Source organism: Tyto alba, unplaced genomic scaffold (assembly GCF_018691265.1).
Source record: "Tyto alba isolate M040663 unplaced genomic scaffold, T.alba_DEE_v4.0 Super-Scaffold_44, whole genome shotgun sequence".
NCBI lineage: Eukaryota > Metazoa > Chordata > Aves > Strigiformes > Tytonidae > Tyto > Tyto alba.
Genome location: NW_024881320.1, coordinates 2525520 through 2539346, shown reverse-complemented (window position 1 = coordinate 2539346; position 13827 = coordinate 2525520). Strand labels below are relative to the sequence as shown.

Below are 13827 nucleotides of genomic sequence, written 5' to 3'. Positions count from 1 at the left end.
GAAGCCAGGATGTGCTTAAATCCTATTTAACTGATTGTAATTTCTCCCAAAAAAGATTTAAAAAAAAGTTAATCATCACTTTACGTTGTTGAGCTGTAGCAACAGCAGCAATTCTACAAGGAGGTCCATGGTTCCCAGGATCAGAAGCTATGCTGGTGCCAGCATCGTTATCACTATCAGAAGCCATGGCAAAAGGCAACGCTTCAAAGTTGGCGCTTATTTCTTCAGCTAGGTCAATACACAGATCGGCAGCGTTCCTGTGAGCCTGTCCTTCAGCATAGGCAAACTGGCGAGATCCAAAGTTAGCACGGACCTTCGTGTTCTGAAAGAAGACACACATAAAAGCATTAAGATCAGTTGTGGATTGTTTTGATCCTCCTCTTTGCTCTTTTCAAAAAACTCAGCCAAAGGGATAAGCTGATCGCACCTCCATGCCGTACAGTTTGCCCAGCATCACTAGCTATAAAACTGGATGTAGAAGGGAAAGTATTAAGCTTCTAAACACAAACTTCGAACTTGCCTGTTTTCTAGCTTCAAGATACAGCATGCTTAGCTAGTATACTTTGAAGTAAGGTCACTGCTGAGAAGGAATATTAATAGAAAGGCTACTAGAATAGAATAAGGACATCTCATCAAGCCAGCTGCTCATTAGTGTCCAAATGGGCAGAAGTAGTTAAAAATAATGACAAAACATGCAATGACAATGACAAAGCACCTGGGAAGGGTAATGGAATACCTCAACCTAACTCAATAAAAGTAAAAACTATCACTCTACTTTTGTATAGATAGGTAAGCAGGCTCCATACTTTCTCTATGCTTTTAATGCTTCTGAAAGAATATGTATCAAGCAACATACTTCTGTTAAAAACTTGCCTTTTTCTGAATGTGGACAACTGGCCACATTCCACCAGAGACATCTTCTAGATACGGCCCAAGCCGCTGCCCACAGTACGTAAAATAAACTCTGCCTTTAGCTGGCTGCCCTGGAGGGGGTGGAGTTCCTTCTGTTCTTTCCCATCCAATTCCTGCTACATCACCTGTAGAAAAATATAATCATCAAAAGAACAACATGGATTTAATCTGTTTTCTCAGACACCATTCCCCTTATGCTTAGAGGATTTTCTGATTTACCAAACAAGCAAGTTAGCCATACTCTTACATACCAGGAGAAAGAGTCACATCCAATCTAACACTCTTCCACTGCAGCAAGCTGGACCCATTGTAATGCACTGCTCGCCCATTGCTGAGAAGTGACACAAGAAGAAAATTAAAAAGAGCCCTGAAACAAATAAGGATTACAACTCGCTGCCAGCTGAAGTCTTGTCAGTATCACAGCTGCCTAAAGGCAACTCAACTCTCCTTATTTTGTTAAGGAGATATTCTAGTTCATAATTTTAACATTTCAGTTAAAACATACATGTTGCCTACTACAGTGTGCTCACAACACTTCTCCCTAATGAGCATACAAATGTACTGAGCAGGACCATGATTTTTGATGTGCTTCTCCAACGTACTTGTGAAAAAGACAGGTGCCCACTGGGTTTGTCCAAGCACCATCCCGTTTTTCAGCTTCTGTAGCAAATCCAAATGAAACTATTGGTCCAGTGTCATCATCTGTATCTCCATAGGAAACTATTTCGATTTCCCAGTAGAATGAGGGTGCCTAGAAATATTAATAATTTTTTTGAAGTTATTTACAAAACATAGGTAAAATAGAAAATATTATGTCTTTTCCTTTTCATGAGCTATTGCACATTAAATGACACAAACTGCTGTAGAATTGTGAGTTCTCACCTGTACAGGAACTGGTGAAGTGGCATAGATAAATGTGCCCCGAGGAAGTCCCCCACCTGCGCTAGGATCAGCCAAAAAGGTCACAGCTGTGAGATGCGATGAAAACATGCATGCTCGCACAGGAGGAAACACTCTCGATGGGCTCCAAGTGATTTCTTTGGGCTACAAACAGGAACAGAGCATTTTATTCTAACAATTACAGTTGAAGTAATCTACAGAAATCCAGCGACGCATTCTTTTATGTAGTGCACATTTAATACAACACACGCGACTACCACAGCTGCAGCCACAGCAAATCACATCCCACTACAGAAATTCGTGTTAAATGAAATGTTTAAATAAGAATCCAACCAGTTTGGCTCGAACACCAGAGGCAGACCCTCTGCTCTCAGTGCCTGGCTTCATTTGCAAGGGGCAGAAGACTCAGCACTGTTTCTGTGCTTACCTGTCTTCTGTCTGCTTGGAGTGGAGGAGGGGGAGGTCGAGCACAGTCACGATACAACATTCGTAACCTTTCACACTGCATTTCTACAACAAGGAGCCTCTCCCCTGCAACAACAAACCAAATCAAGTCAGGAGCTTCCAAGCAAAGCTAGTTACCCAAGTCCGACAATGCAATCTTAATACTGGTAAACAGAAACAAATAAGACATTTGCCTTTTAAGAGATCTGATCAAATAGTCTCACCTAATCAACAAAAACCTAATGTATATAAACAAACATTTTCCTCATGTTTAATTTCTATTTGGTTAGCAAAGACATTGTTATGTTAATTAAGATATAAAGTTCATTTTAGTGAGTAATTTTATGACCCAGCAAAAGCAGGAAGTCAAAAGAATTTATGCCCACTATCAAAAAAATCAGGATGTTCCCTTTTACACTGGAGATCATACTGAAATCCACTTGGTTCCCATCCTAACAGCTTTTGCTTCAGCCATCCCTCCAGTGAAAGGCTCTGACATGGTCCTAAAACTTGCCCTTGAACTAAGACTTCTGCTGGGCCCCCTGCTTATCCTTAAACAAGAGGGAAAGAAACCGAGAACTAAATAATAAGGAATATAAGAAAGCATTGTAAAAAACAGCAAAAAGGCCGTAAAAAGAAAACATATAAATGATAGTGTCAAGAAATACAGAGTAGGTTACAGTGGAAACAAGAAAACTGGAAAGGGTTCAGAAGCACAGTAGCGGAACTAGTTCCAGGACTTGCATCTTCTGCGATCCACAGGATAATCATGTTCTGGCCTAAACTTTATGCCTAATGTTTAAAAATATTTAGTCTGATTATTAGTTCCTCTTACATTAACAGCTCTGCAGCTGTGACAAGACATGCTGTACTGTGCTAGTTATCAAACTCGAAGTGGCTGGAGGACAAAACACTGAAATGATTTTAAGAGCTGTTATGTCTCTGAACTGAATATGACAATGAAGCTGCACGAACGTGTTCAATACCTACCAGGGCTGCACTCCTGTGCTACTAAATTAAGAACTTCTACAGCAGCTGGACACTGTTGAATGAATTCTTCACAGAATGAGCTGTCTTCTAACAGCTGAGCCATCACCAGGCATGCTCTTAATGGAAAAAGAATACATTTAAAGCATTACAGAAGTGTACGCTGAATTCAAAGTTGTCTTTACATGTATTGAATTCAAGAGTACTTTAAAAGACAGCACGCTGACTGATCTATTTCATTATCTGCTTGCTTAGCTATCTGTTGCAGCTTCCACAATGACAGCTTCCCCCTGCTTCGTAACATTTACTTTTATAATGCATTTGCTCAGTGCACTGGCAGTGTTACAGGGGGCACTCTATTTTTGGTGCTTGTTTCAACAACATCCAGACAACTAAATGGACTTAAGGAAGCAAACAGGAATTTTTGCATCATCCCCTGCTGTTATATAATACCCACAGAGGAAGAAAACAAGAACCCATGAAATTTTCCTGAATATTTGTGTATGGTATCAAAACAGACTGAGGTGCTGCACAAAAGCCAGCGACTCACCTGGTTCTTATTTCAGCAAGAAGCCGGACCACTGCCATTACTGGAGTTGAGCCATCTCCTGTTGCAGGAAGTGAGGTGTGAATAGATAGACTTCCCTCCTGAGGAAGCAACATGGACTGGACTGCCTGTACTACCTTCTCAGTAATGGACAGTTTATGAAGAGGCAATGCCTGATGGTGGGGGGGCACGGTAAAAAGTTAAATTCAAGTAGTTAGTTTCTAAGAAATGAGGGTGTTTTATTACCTGGAGTTAATTCTTATTTTGTACTATCACAAAATCAGCACCAAACAGCAGTAAAAAAAAAAAAAAAAGAAAAAAGAGAAACAAAACCAAAAAGGCAACAGAGTATGCAATGGAACATCTTTAAGCACCGAAAGATGAATATTGATGTTACTTGAATGAGAACTTAAATACAGATAGTTAAGGTATATTTAAAATAATGAGGCAAACTTTACAAATAATACTTAATCAAAGATGAAACAGACTTTTTACATGCTATAGATTAATTGCCAATATGCTGTGACAAAAGTATAAATAATTGATATTATACTTAGTATTGGATTCTTAAAACTACCGTACCTCAGATCTTGGAACACAGAGCCTAGATAATGGAATAGTTAATGTGTCTGATGCTTGTGAGGTCTTTCTACTGTCTATACTTGTAGGTGGAAATTTGACCGTTGCTATACCTTCTTGTTCATTAATAGATGCCACAACTCCAATGCTTCCTGCTATTCCTTTACCTAAAACCTACAACCAAAGAAGGTCTGCATAAGATTTAAGACTTTACAAACAAGAAACATCACACACCAACTCAGCACACAACTAGAGCTGGGTATTTTAGGAAACAGGAATACACACAATAGCAATCTCCACAAGTGTTTTTGCAACTGCTTCATAAGCGCAGGCAATCTGCACACTGCTTCACAAGTAAGCCAGTGCAGGCAGAACATCATTAAAAGCACCAATTTTGATTTAAGATATAAAATGTGAACGGCACTAAATTACCTGAACTTCAGAACCTATTTTAATCGTCTCCTTAAAGCCACCCAGAGCACAAAGGGCAGCTACTGCCTGCCGAGCAATTCTTTGAAGTTTAGCAAGTTTCCTTCCACTGCTACTCCCATTCTCCAAAATACTCTCTGCATATTTCCCAAGTTGTGGAATGTACATCAGAGCCCGAGACAGAACCTGAAGACAGAAGCAAAAATACCAGAGAATGACTTCAAAGGACAATTCAAACAAAAACCAATGCCTCAAGCCTCCAGCCCACACACAGTCTCTGAAGAATTATTTTTGTTCTTGAAGAGAATTATATAACTCAGAATATTCTAAGTTCTCCGAAGTGTGAACACCATCAAAGCTGGCTCTGTTCCCTAATAACTTTTAGAATCACAGAGTTACATACATAATCTTAGCAAAAGTCTTCACTCAAGGATTTAGCCTAAGCAATGGATTAGGTGCTACAGGATTCAGAGGAACATAAACCCCGTGTGCTACGCTTTCCAGCCAGCACTTTAGACACTTGGAGATCATGGGAAAGAGCCCTGAATAGCAAAGATAGAATAACTACCTGGCAAAGGCAAAGTAACTCCCTAAACAAACAGCATTATTAATTACTGAAAAGAATCACTGGTGAATTACAGAATGACAACACATTCTCTAACGCTGGATGATTTTTGATCATTTATTCTACCCTAAGACATGAGATAGATACCACCTGCTAGAAACGGCTGCTGCTAAGTAGTTACACATCTCAGTTTGAAGTGTTAGAAACAGTAAATTGGAAAGGACTAGATTAGAAAATTGCTAATAAAGTTCTCTTAACTACTCAATACACGTTTGGTGTAGATCTTTTCTGTTTGCTTACTTTTTCAGCAGTTGTTGTCCATATCTGAGCTGCATTTGATTCCGGTGCCATCAGCAAGCTATGTAGCAAAGCAATCACCTCTGCTGCCATGCTGTTTGCAACATGACCACTAATGAATGGCCTCACAGGATCAGTCCTGTACGGGAGAAGAAAGCAATTTGCCCGTTCATTTCAAAATAAGAGAAGGAAAAGAAGCTTCAATCATCAGCAACAATATACAGCACAAAAAAGGGACGTTTATGAACACACAGATTATTTTTCAGAGCACTCCCAGTACTGGTATACATAAAAGCAGAATGTAGACTCAGTATAGAATCCAAGTGACTGACCTGGCAAGCTCAGAATTCCTCTCTCTGCAAATAGATGTTTGTGCAGTCTTCTTTTTGTCCCCAGTGGACAACCCACTAGTAGTTTCTGGATTGACAGTTTCTATGGGTGGCCCAACACTAACTATCAGACCAGACTGTGCCCACTTAGTTGCCTTCCGAAGAGCTGCAGCGGCTTCTTCTGTAATAACTTCACAGCAGCCACTCTGAAAATAAAATTGCCATATAAGACAAATACTAATGTTAGCTCTATTTGGCCAGACTACGTGATGCATTTAACTCTCCTCCCTCTGCATATGTAAAAGTACACATCAAAACATCCTCCTGTGTGTGTATTAGTCACAGTCATAAGACAAATTCTTTCTGTTGCCTTTTCTCTTCTACAAAGAGATCGGAGATCAACATGGATCACTGCCTTTAATATTCCATTCTTAACAATATCATTTCTCTTCCCCAATCAAAAAGCCACACAAATATTTCTGGTGCAAATACTCAAGAACATGTTTGAAAAATATACATGAAAATTTAATTAAAATATGTGGTTTAAAATTTGTACTATCAATGTGCATTAAACACTTCTGGAAAAAGAGTATTAAAGGGGCTCAAACATGACTTACGATGGTGGGAGGGAGTGCTAGCTGAAATTCTTCTTCGTCATTTACCCCTGTATATACATCAGTAACTATATAATGCTACTACTACATATAAAGTTATCTTTCTGAACAGTTCTGTAAACTAAGCAACATTTAACAAATTTAAATTTAAATGTTAAAATTTATCGATTTAACATCGATAGAAAAAAGAATTCTAACTGGCCACTGATTTTTATAATGTTGAATAACTCTTCAGTTACTTCTTTTCTTACTTTTGTCATGTCTCGATCCATTTTCACCACTTTCTCCATATTGGCTCCAGTTCCCAGTCGGAATGGACGACCTTCTGAGCTACTATTGAAGTGAAAACAAAACACATGAGCTTTGTTTTCATTGGTGGAAGAGATAGCTGAACTATACAGTCTAATTTAATATATTATGCATGGCTTTAAATTATTTGAGAGCAACCCTTGCACCCAAATTGCTCAACAGTAATAGAAATACTTGATACTTAAAGACATATCCAACTGCATTGTAATTTACAAAAAGAAGCATCATGAAATTGGCTTTTACTGAACACAAATGCCTGAGGGCCCTGAGTTAACCCTTCACCTAAGAGCTCCCAACAGCTGTACCTTTTAGTATAATTTTTAGGCCATGGGTTCAAAACTAACTTGCAGTGGGGGAAGAGGAAACAAATAGTACAAAATACAAGAGGTGATAGTGTTGTCTGTTTGACATTCAGAGGTCTAAAAATCCAGATGAGTACTAAGAATACTAAAGAAGCTGCAATAGCAAATTATTATCCAGAGTATGCATTATTAAAAGCGAAGCTTTTAAAGCCGTTTTGCTCTGATAGTTCTATTTGTCAGTCCTACGTAGGCTGTAATACCATAACAAGACACATTCAACTTTTCTGATGGAGTATCATTTAAGTGGCTAATCCTTCACGTGACTGTTTTCAGACAGATTAAGATACTTTTATGTTCCTTTGCTAGTGGCTTACATGGCTTGTAAGCAAACCAAAACGTATCCCACTCCACCTTTTATACATCTGTATGGCTGCTCCATTTCAGCTCTGCTGCTCTCATCATTGCTAAATAGTCTTCTGCAAAACATGCAAGTCCAGGAAGCATTGGGATTTATATTCTTTCTGCTGCTGCATCACCACAAATGCACTATAGTGGTATGCATTTTAGTCCAGGTCACAGCATGTTAAGCATCAGTCCTATAAACCATTTTTGCACTATTATTTTGCCAGTAAACACAATAAATTGGCAAGACATTTTGCTTTCCCAATTACTATTGTGTCTAGGATGCATTTTTCTACAGCTGTAGCACTAAAAAAAGAAGAGAAATGGAATTGGTTGCTAATTCTAATCCAGTGAGTTAAGATTACCTTAATAATGGCTGAAGAACTTCATGGGATGACTGATCTTCCCGCTTATGAATAAAAATGGAAAGTTTACCATCCACTGCCTCACTTTCTTCTCCAGGATCTTTATCACCTTTAATGGAATTTTTAGGGCTGGCTTTTGCCAAAGTAGTATCCGGCTCAGAGGCAGTTGGAGAAAGAACTGTCTGACATCCTTGAAGTAGAAAGGAAAAAAACAGAACAAATTAAAACACACAAACATGAGCTCCATCAACAAACTTCCTTGCCCTCAAAAATAATGCTCACACACCCGAGATACGTCTAAAACATCACTGCGATGCACGCCTTAGTCTGAGAACAGTTAAATTAAGAGGCAGATGGAAGGTCACAGAAATAGCCTGTCTTCTGACACTGACACATCACATACCTTTTCCTACTTGAACTTTCTGTCAATACAAAAGCTCCTTGCAGAAACATGACTTGCTTGGCAATTTCTCAAATTAGCACGACATCAAAAAAGATGGTGATACCTGGTACTACATAATCCGCCAGCTTTGCTAACAGCAGAGAGGCAATCTTGGAGGCTGGGTCACTGGGATCATCCTGTTCACTGTTCAGAGAGGGTACTGAGTAACTCCAGGGAGGCAATTCCACATTTCCACAGTCCTCAACACTCATGAGAGGCAGTGCAGCACGACACAACTGGAGGATTATAAGGACCAACTTTGGAGAGGGACGCTGATCCAAGAGCAGTGACAGAAGCTTGGACACACAGGCTGGCTGGCTGAGGATTGCTTTACCAATGTGACTCCTGAAAGGGAGAAAAAACAGGTAGCTGCTATTTTTCATTTTTTTTTTCCAAAAAGAAATTGATTGTATGATGCTGCTCTTGGAATTAAAAACAAGTTAATTTATTATTTACAAGATGTAATTAAAAAAATTCAGTGTCTTATGAAACCTTAACTGCAACAGTTCTTGTGTAACCTGATAGCACTGATTAAACACTAAGATTAGGTGTCAGTTTACAATCAAGTTTTAGAATGGTTTTGAAAGTTCTCTTACCTTCACTACTGCAAAAAAAAAAAAAAAAAAAAAAAAAAAGAAGGAAAAAAACCCAAAAGAACTCCCACCTGCTTTCATATATAGGAAAAAAACTCCAGAGACAAAGGCCTAGTACCTTGACAGGTCATTAAGAAGACTAAGAACATCTTGAAGTGCATCATTTCCTGCAGCTTGATTGCCACAACATTCCGTGGCTCGTGCGAGGTGGTTGGTAAGAAGGCTGGAGACCTGACGAGCCAGACCAGAGTGAACAGCTTCTGTTGAACCACCTTTAAAAGTAATGCAAGAATACACAATTGGAATTAACAAAAATGAATGTACACATCTACAGATTCCTTACCCATAAGCTTAAAATAGTAAAAAAATACTTTTGTTTTGCTATAGCAAAACTTTTACATGTAAAATGTCTTTAAGTAAAAATAAAACCCGATACAACATCTGTGTCTCATTAGCCAACAGCCACATGTCTAAGTTTATCTATGTTATGGGTGAAACCTATCACAGCAGAAATGTGAGAGTGATCACTCAGGGTATCTGCATTCCCTGGTTATGTCTACACAGAACCAAGTGGCAGACTTCAAATTCTCTGCAACATAAACACTCCCTTGAGGAGGAAAAGCAGCTAGAAGTAAAAAAACAACAAGAAGAAAATCAACTTATTTTTGTATCCACTTGTGTTTTCTAAAGAACCCACACAGTACTGAAGTCATGGTGAGTGAATGCCCTATTTTAAATACATTTACACCACTTCCCAGGCACTTGGGCAATTCAAAAGAGCACAGTAGAAATATATTTGGCAGTGTTCCTACCTTCTTCTTTCTCCCATTCAACACACCGATTGGCTAGCACCTGGAAGGCAGCCCAAGCCATGGTGGCCACCTTCTGTTTCTTAGTCTGTTTTTCATTTGAACTGGATTCTGTCTGGCTGCTTAAACTGCAAAGCCGGTCCATAAGCTGTACCAGGCCACTACGTACCAAACACTTTTCTTCACTCCTACATGAGAAGAGAAATTCAGATTTTACTTAAGTAACTTTTCCATCACTAACAACAGACACAATCAAAATCCAGAACTTGCTGTTAATTCAGCAATTAATTACTTCATTTTGCAGAAAGAAGGTTCTGTCTCTCCCCTGTCCTCCCTAGATGAAATTTTGTATTCTGAGAAAATTTAATAGGATGTTCTCAGATACTCCTCATTATGAAGAGAGGTGTACATTTACGCTATGTAATGCTTCTCCTTAAGGCAAAACCTAGTAAGCTGTGGATGCCCTCCTGCCCTTTCTGAGTGAAATATTTTCTTACCTTGTGTAAGGTATAGTGCATAACAGGCCAATGCTATTTGCACAAGCAATGGGGTAGCGAGCACACAATGAGACCACAGAGGTCATAGTCTCTCCAAAAGCCTCCTGGACTTGTTCCACCATCCCACCACATGTGAGTTCTTCAATTCTGTTGGTAGTTAGATATTTGAAACGGTAAGCTTTCTAGGTTAAAGAAAACGAGCAGGCTTCCAAATACAGCTTTAAAGAAAAAAAAAACTATCAGCATGTATTAAGCATTACTTAAGGAAGATTTAGAAGCAAAACTGCAAATGATTTAATGTTTTAATATGAAACATACGTAAGCAAGACAGTATGGTAGTTTTACCTCAGACATGATTGAAATTTGACTACAAACAAAATACTTGCAAAGTGTTTATCAAATTTAGAGGACAGTATTGGTATCAGCTAAATTTACCACTAATAGCTAATTGACATGAAATTAAAATTAAGTCAGGAGAATAAGATTATCTAGATACCTATCTGTGGACACATCATCCCAGTATGAAAGGAAAGTTCATCTACTGCCAAATAGAAGTATTTCTTAGAAATTTCTGCCTTTTTACCCTACAAGGGCCAAAGTGGTTGTTGCAAGCTTTGTTCTGCAAACTTTAGCCCTCACAGCTAGGTCACTTCTCACAGTTTTTCTTTGTGCAAAGCAATTTACTATCTTCTACAGAGGCCAAAACATTTAATTATTTTCAGAGAAATAAACAAACCTTGGTCCCCCCTGAAGTACCATGGTCACTGGGCCTACAAGATGTGTCACACCTCCGACCCGAACAGCTGCCGTCAGCAACTCTCTCATATGCACTAGCGCTTGCTTCCTTGTATTCCCGCGCCGCCACCTCGTCTGAGCAGCTAGCAGAAAACTGCTGCTGGACACCTGTGAGATTTGGTTTGGGTTTGTTAATGAGCCACAAGCAAAACACCTCCCTTTGTGAAAGTCTGAATTTGAAAATATAATGATTTAGCAGATTTAAAATGGCATACCGCTTGGTCAGGATTTGTTCCGATGAAAGCGAACAGTTGTCCCAGTAGGACACTGTACGTGGGTTTATCTCTGCTGTCCTCGATGGTCAGTGACTGGAGAAGAGTGAAAGAGCTACTTCTGTGGCTGGTAACGTGGCGGCGCCTGTGAGAATACAGGATAATTACACCTGGCAGCAGCAAACTGATCCAATGGAAAAAAAACAAACGTGCTAGGCTTGCAAAGTTTATTATGATTTTAACAACACAGGCCACACTATTGTGAAGCAGCTTAGTGGAATGAGCCCTTGTATACCTTTGACTTGATCTCGCAAACTCGATATCTTCGTTCCCAATCATTTCTAAGTCAGATGGTGCTGACATACTGCGAAGGAAGACGGGCTGGCGGACTGCGTGAGATATCACTTTTGTTTCAGATGCTGATTTACAGGCTGCAGTATTATACAATATGAAAGAATGTCACTCTTGGTGTAGGAGGTTATTCATAAAGTGTTTTTAAAATCATTGTGGACGCTCCAGCAAAAGTTATAACATGGGGTGGGGAAAACCATCTGAGCAAGAACTTGCAACTCAGTTTTGAGGATTTTCCTGTTTTCAGATACTGTTTCAAGTTAGTTTTGTCCTGATTAGGCTAAGCATTTTTTCCCCAATAATTCAGGAGACTAAAGTTTAAATTCTACATATTACTACTCAGACTTTGTTTTCTCATTATCATAATGATGGTAAATTAAAGACTCAATTTATTGTAAAAAAAATTACTTTGAAGAAGTGGAAAAAAAATGGTTAGTTAATTTAAATGAAAGAGGGAGAATAAGACAAACAGAATAAATTATATCTTTAGAAAAAAAGAAAAAAAAAGAAAGTACGAGGCTGGTAAAGAAATACATACCTGGAGTCTCTGCCGGGGTACCAGATATACTTCTTGTGATACCAGACTGTGCTGCAATAGTGACATGGAGTAACAGCTCTGCTCTGTTCATCAAGCTCTTAACTAATGTTTTTGTTTTTGCTAGGGGATGAGAGGTCTTCTGTATCAGTGAATTCACTTCTTGAAAAAACTTCTCCCTAAGATTATGAAAGAAAAATAAAAGAAGCAAACTCAATTATGCTTTAATGCCTTCTGAAATAAAGTGCTATTGTGAGAAAGGTAATTTTAAAGATACATAGCATAAATCTATTCCATGCCAACAAAGGAGAAAAAAGAAAAAATTAAAGAAATAAACAAGTGATTTGCTAGTAAGTACAAGTAATTGTAGGTACTAATATTAATATATTTAGTACAAATGTTTCTAACAATTTTAGCAGACATTGCTAGACAGACAGGAAAATTAAGTTTCAAAGTATTTGCATCCCTGTTTAGAAGTTCATCTGAATACTCCTGCTCCCAAGTATTGTTTTCTCTCTATAGGTCTATCAGCTTTTAATGGAATTAGACATACAATGTTTTTGAAACGTTTAGTGGCAACGTCTGTTTCACATCATTAAGTGTCATGGAGTACAATGAGATTCAATTGCCTACTTCAGTAAGAGCTTATGTATGTTTGCAACTTTAACCCTACGTAATTACTTTTGGAACTCACTGAAATTCCACAGCTGCTTAAAGTTGCCTAAATGGTACACTCCACAAACAGCTACTAACCTTAATGCCAGGACCACATTCTCAAGATCACTTCCATCAAAAGAAACTTCCTTCATTGAACACAATAGTTCTAGTTCTTTCATCTTGCTCTAAACAAAGTGAAGGAAAAGGATGAACATGTATCGAGAGAGCAGCAAGAAGCATGAGTCCACACAGCAGCCACAATGCTTACCTCATTGAAGTGATAATCATAAAAGAATGGGACATTGTTCTCCAGCTTCCCATGCATGGCGTCATCTACCTCATTCTGCCATTTCTGCTCCAGCTCGGCCACACTCTAATAAAGAGACAAAAATAACACTTACTGCAGTTGTTCATCTTAAGGAGTAAAAGAGATCTTAAAAGAATAAATTGGAGTATATTTTGTATTTCTGTTTCTAAAATGTTGTTAATAGACCTTTATTCTCAAAAAAGGCCTTTTCGGTTTTTATGTACTTTTATTTTTACCTGCAGTTGTCTCTCCATGGCATTTAGCTTCTTAAAGGTCTCTCCCATAATTTTACAAAGTAAATCATATTCTTCAGCATGTTCTTCCTGGTACTGGAAATTTATCAGTGACTGGAGTGCATCAACCAAATTCAAATGTTTAATCACACATGAAACTACCATCTCCTCCATTACTTCCGGCTGAATCACTTCCCTAGGGTTACAGGTAAAGCCCAACTGATTAAGCAAGAATAACAGACAAACTTTGATAATTCATATTTACAATTGGCCAGATCCTGCACTCACAAACAAGAATTTACAAAATATTAAATGCATACCATTGTACATGACAGGCATGCCGCATCCTCATCATAGTTTTTTTAGCTCACTTATTTTGGCACCAAACATTTCAAACAATAGAAGTCAAGTTCGA

General features: G+C 38.5%; 1 protein-coding gene across 4 annotated transcripts in view; it reads right to left on the bottom strand.

Annotated features, from left to right (window-relative positions):
* The window catches only part of HECTD4 (HECT domain E3 ubiquitin protein ligase 4), a 77651-nt gene that overhangs the window by 24378 nt on the left and 39446 nt on the right, over nt 1-13827 (bottom strand). For all 4 annotated transcript variants that reach the window (XM_042805702.1, XM_042805705.1, XM_042805704.1 and 1 more), the window contains exons 26-50: nt 13416-13608; nt 13141-13245; nt 12969-13057; nt 12219-12394; nt 11625-11760; nt 11333-11474; nt 11059-11225; nt 10323-10469; nt 9829-10013; nt 9135-9288; nt 8488-8768; nt 7982-8171; nt 6855-6936; nt 5993-6195; nt 5664-5799; nt 4802-4984; nt 4373-4543; nt 3794-3963; nt 3247-3362; nt 2240-2343; nt 1795-1956; nt 1515-1663; nt 1164-1243; nt 874-1037; nt 85-322 (exon numbers count right to left, since the gene is read on the bottom strand). In XM_042805702.1, the coding sequence (XP_042661636.1) occupies nt 85-322; nt 874-1037; nt 1164-1243; nt 1515-1663; nt 1795-1956; nt 2240-2343; nt 3247-3362; nt 3794-3963; nt 4373-4543; nt 4802-4984; nt 5664-5799; nt 5993-6195; nt 6855-6936; nt 7982-8171; nt 8488-8768; nt 9135-9288; nt 9829-10013; nt 10323-10469; nt 11059-11225; nt 11333-11474; nt 11625-11760; nt 12219-12394; nt 12969-13057; nt 13141-13245; nt 13416-13608 (3923 nt within the window). The remainder of the gene's footprint in view (nt 1-84; nt 323-873; nt 1038-1163; nt 1244-1514; nt 1664-1794; nt 1957-2239; nt 2344-3246; nt 3363-3793; nt 3964-4372; nt 4544-4801; nt 4985-5663; nt 5800-5992; nt 6196-6854; nt 6937-7981; nt 8172-8487; nt 8769-9134; nt 9289-9828; nt 10014-10322; nt 10470-11058; nt 11226-11332; nt 11475-11624; nt 11761-12218; nt 12395-12968; nt 13058-13140; nt 13246-13415; nt 13609-13827) is intronic.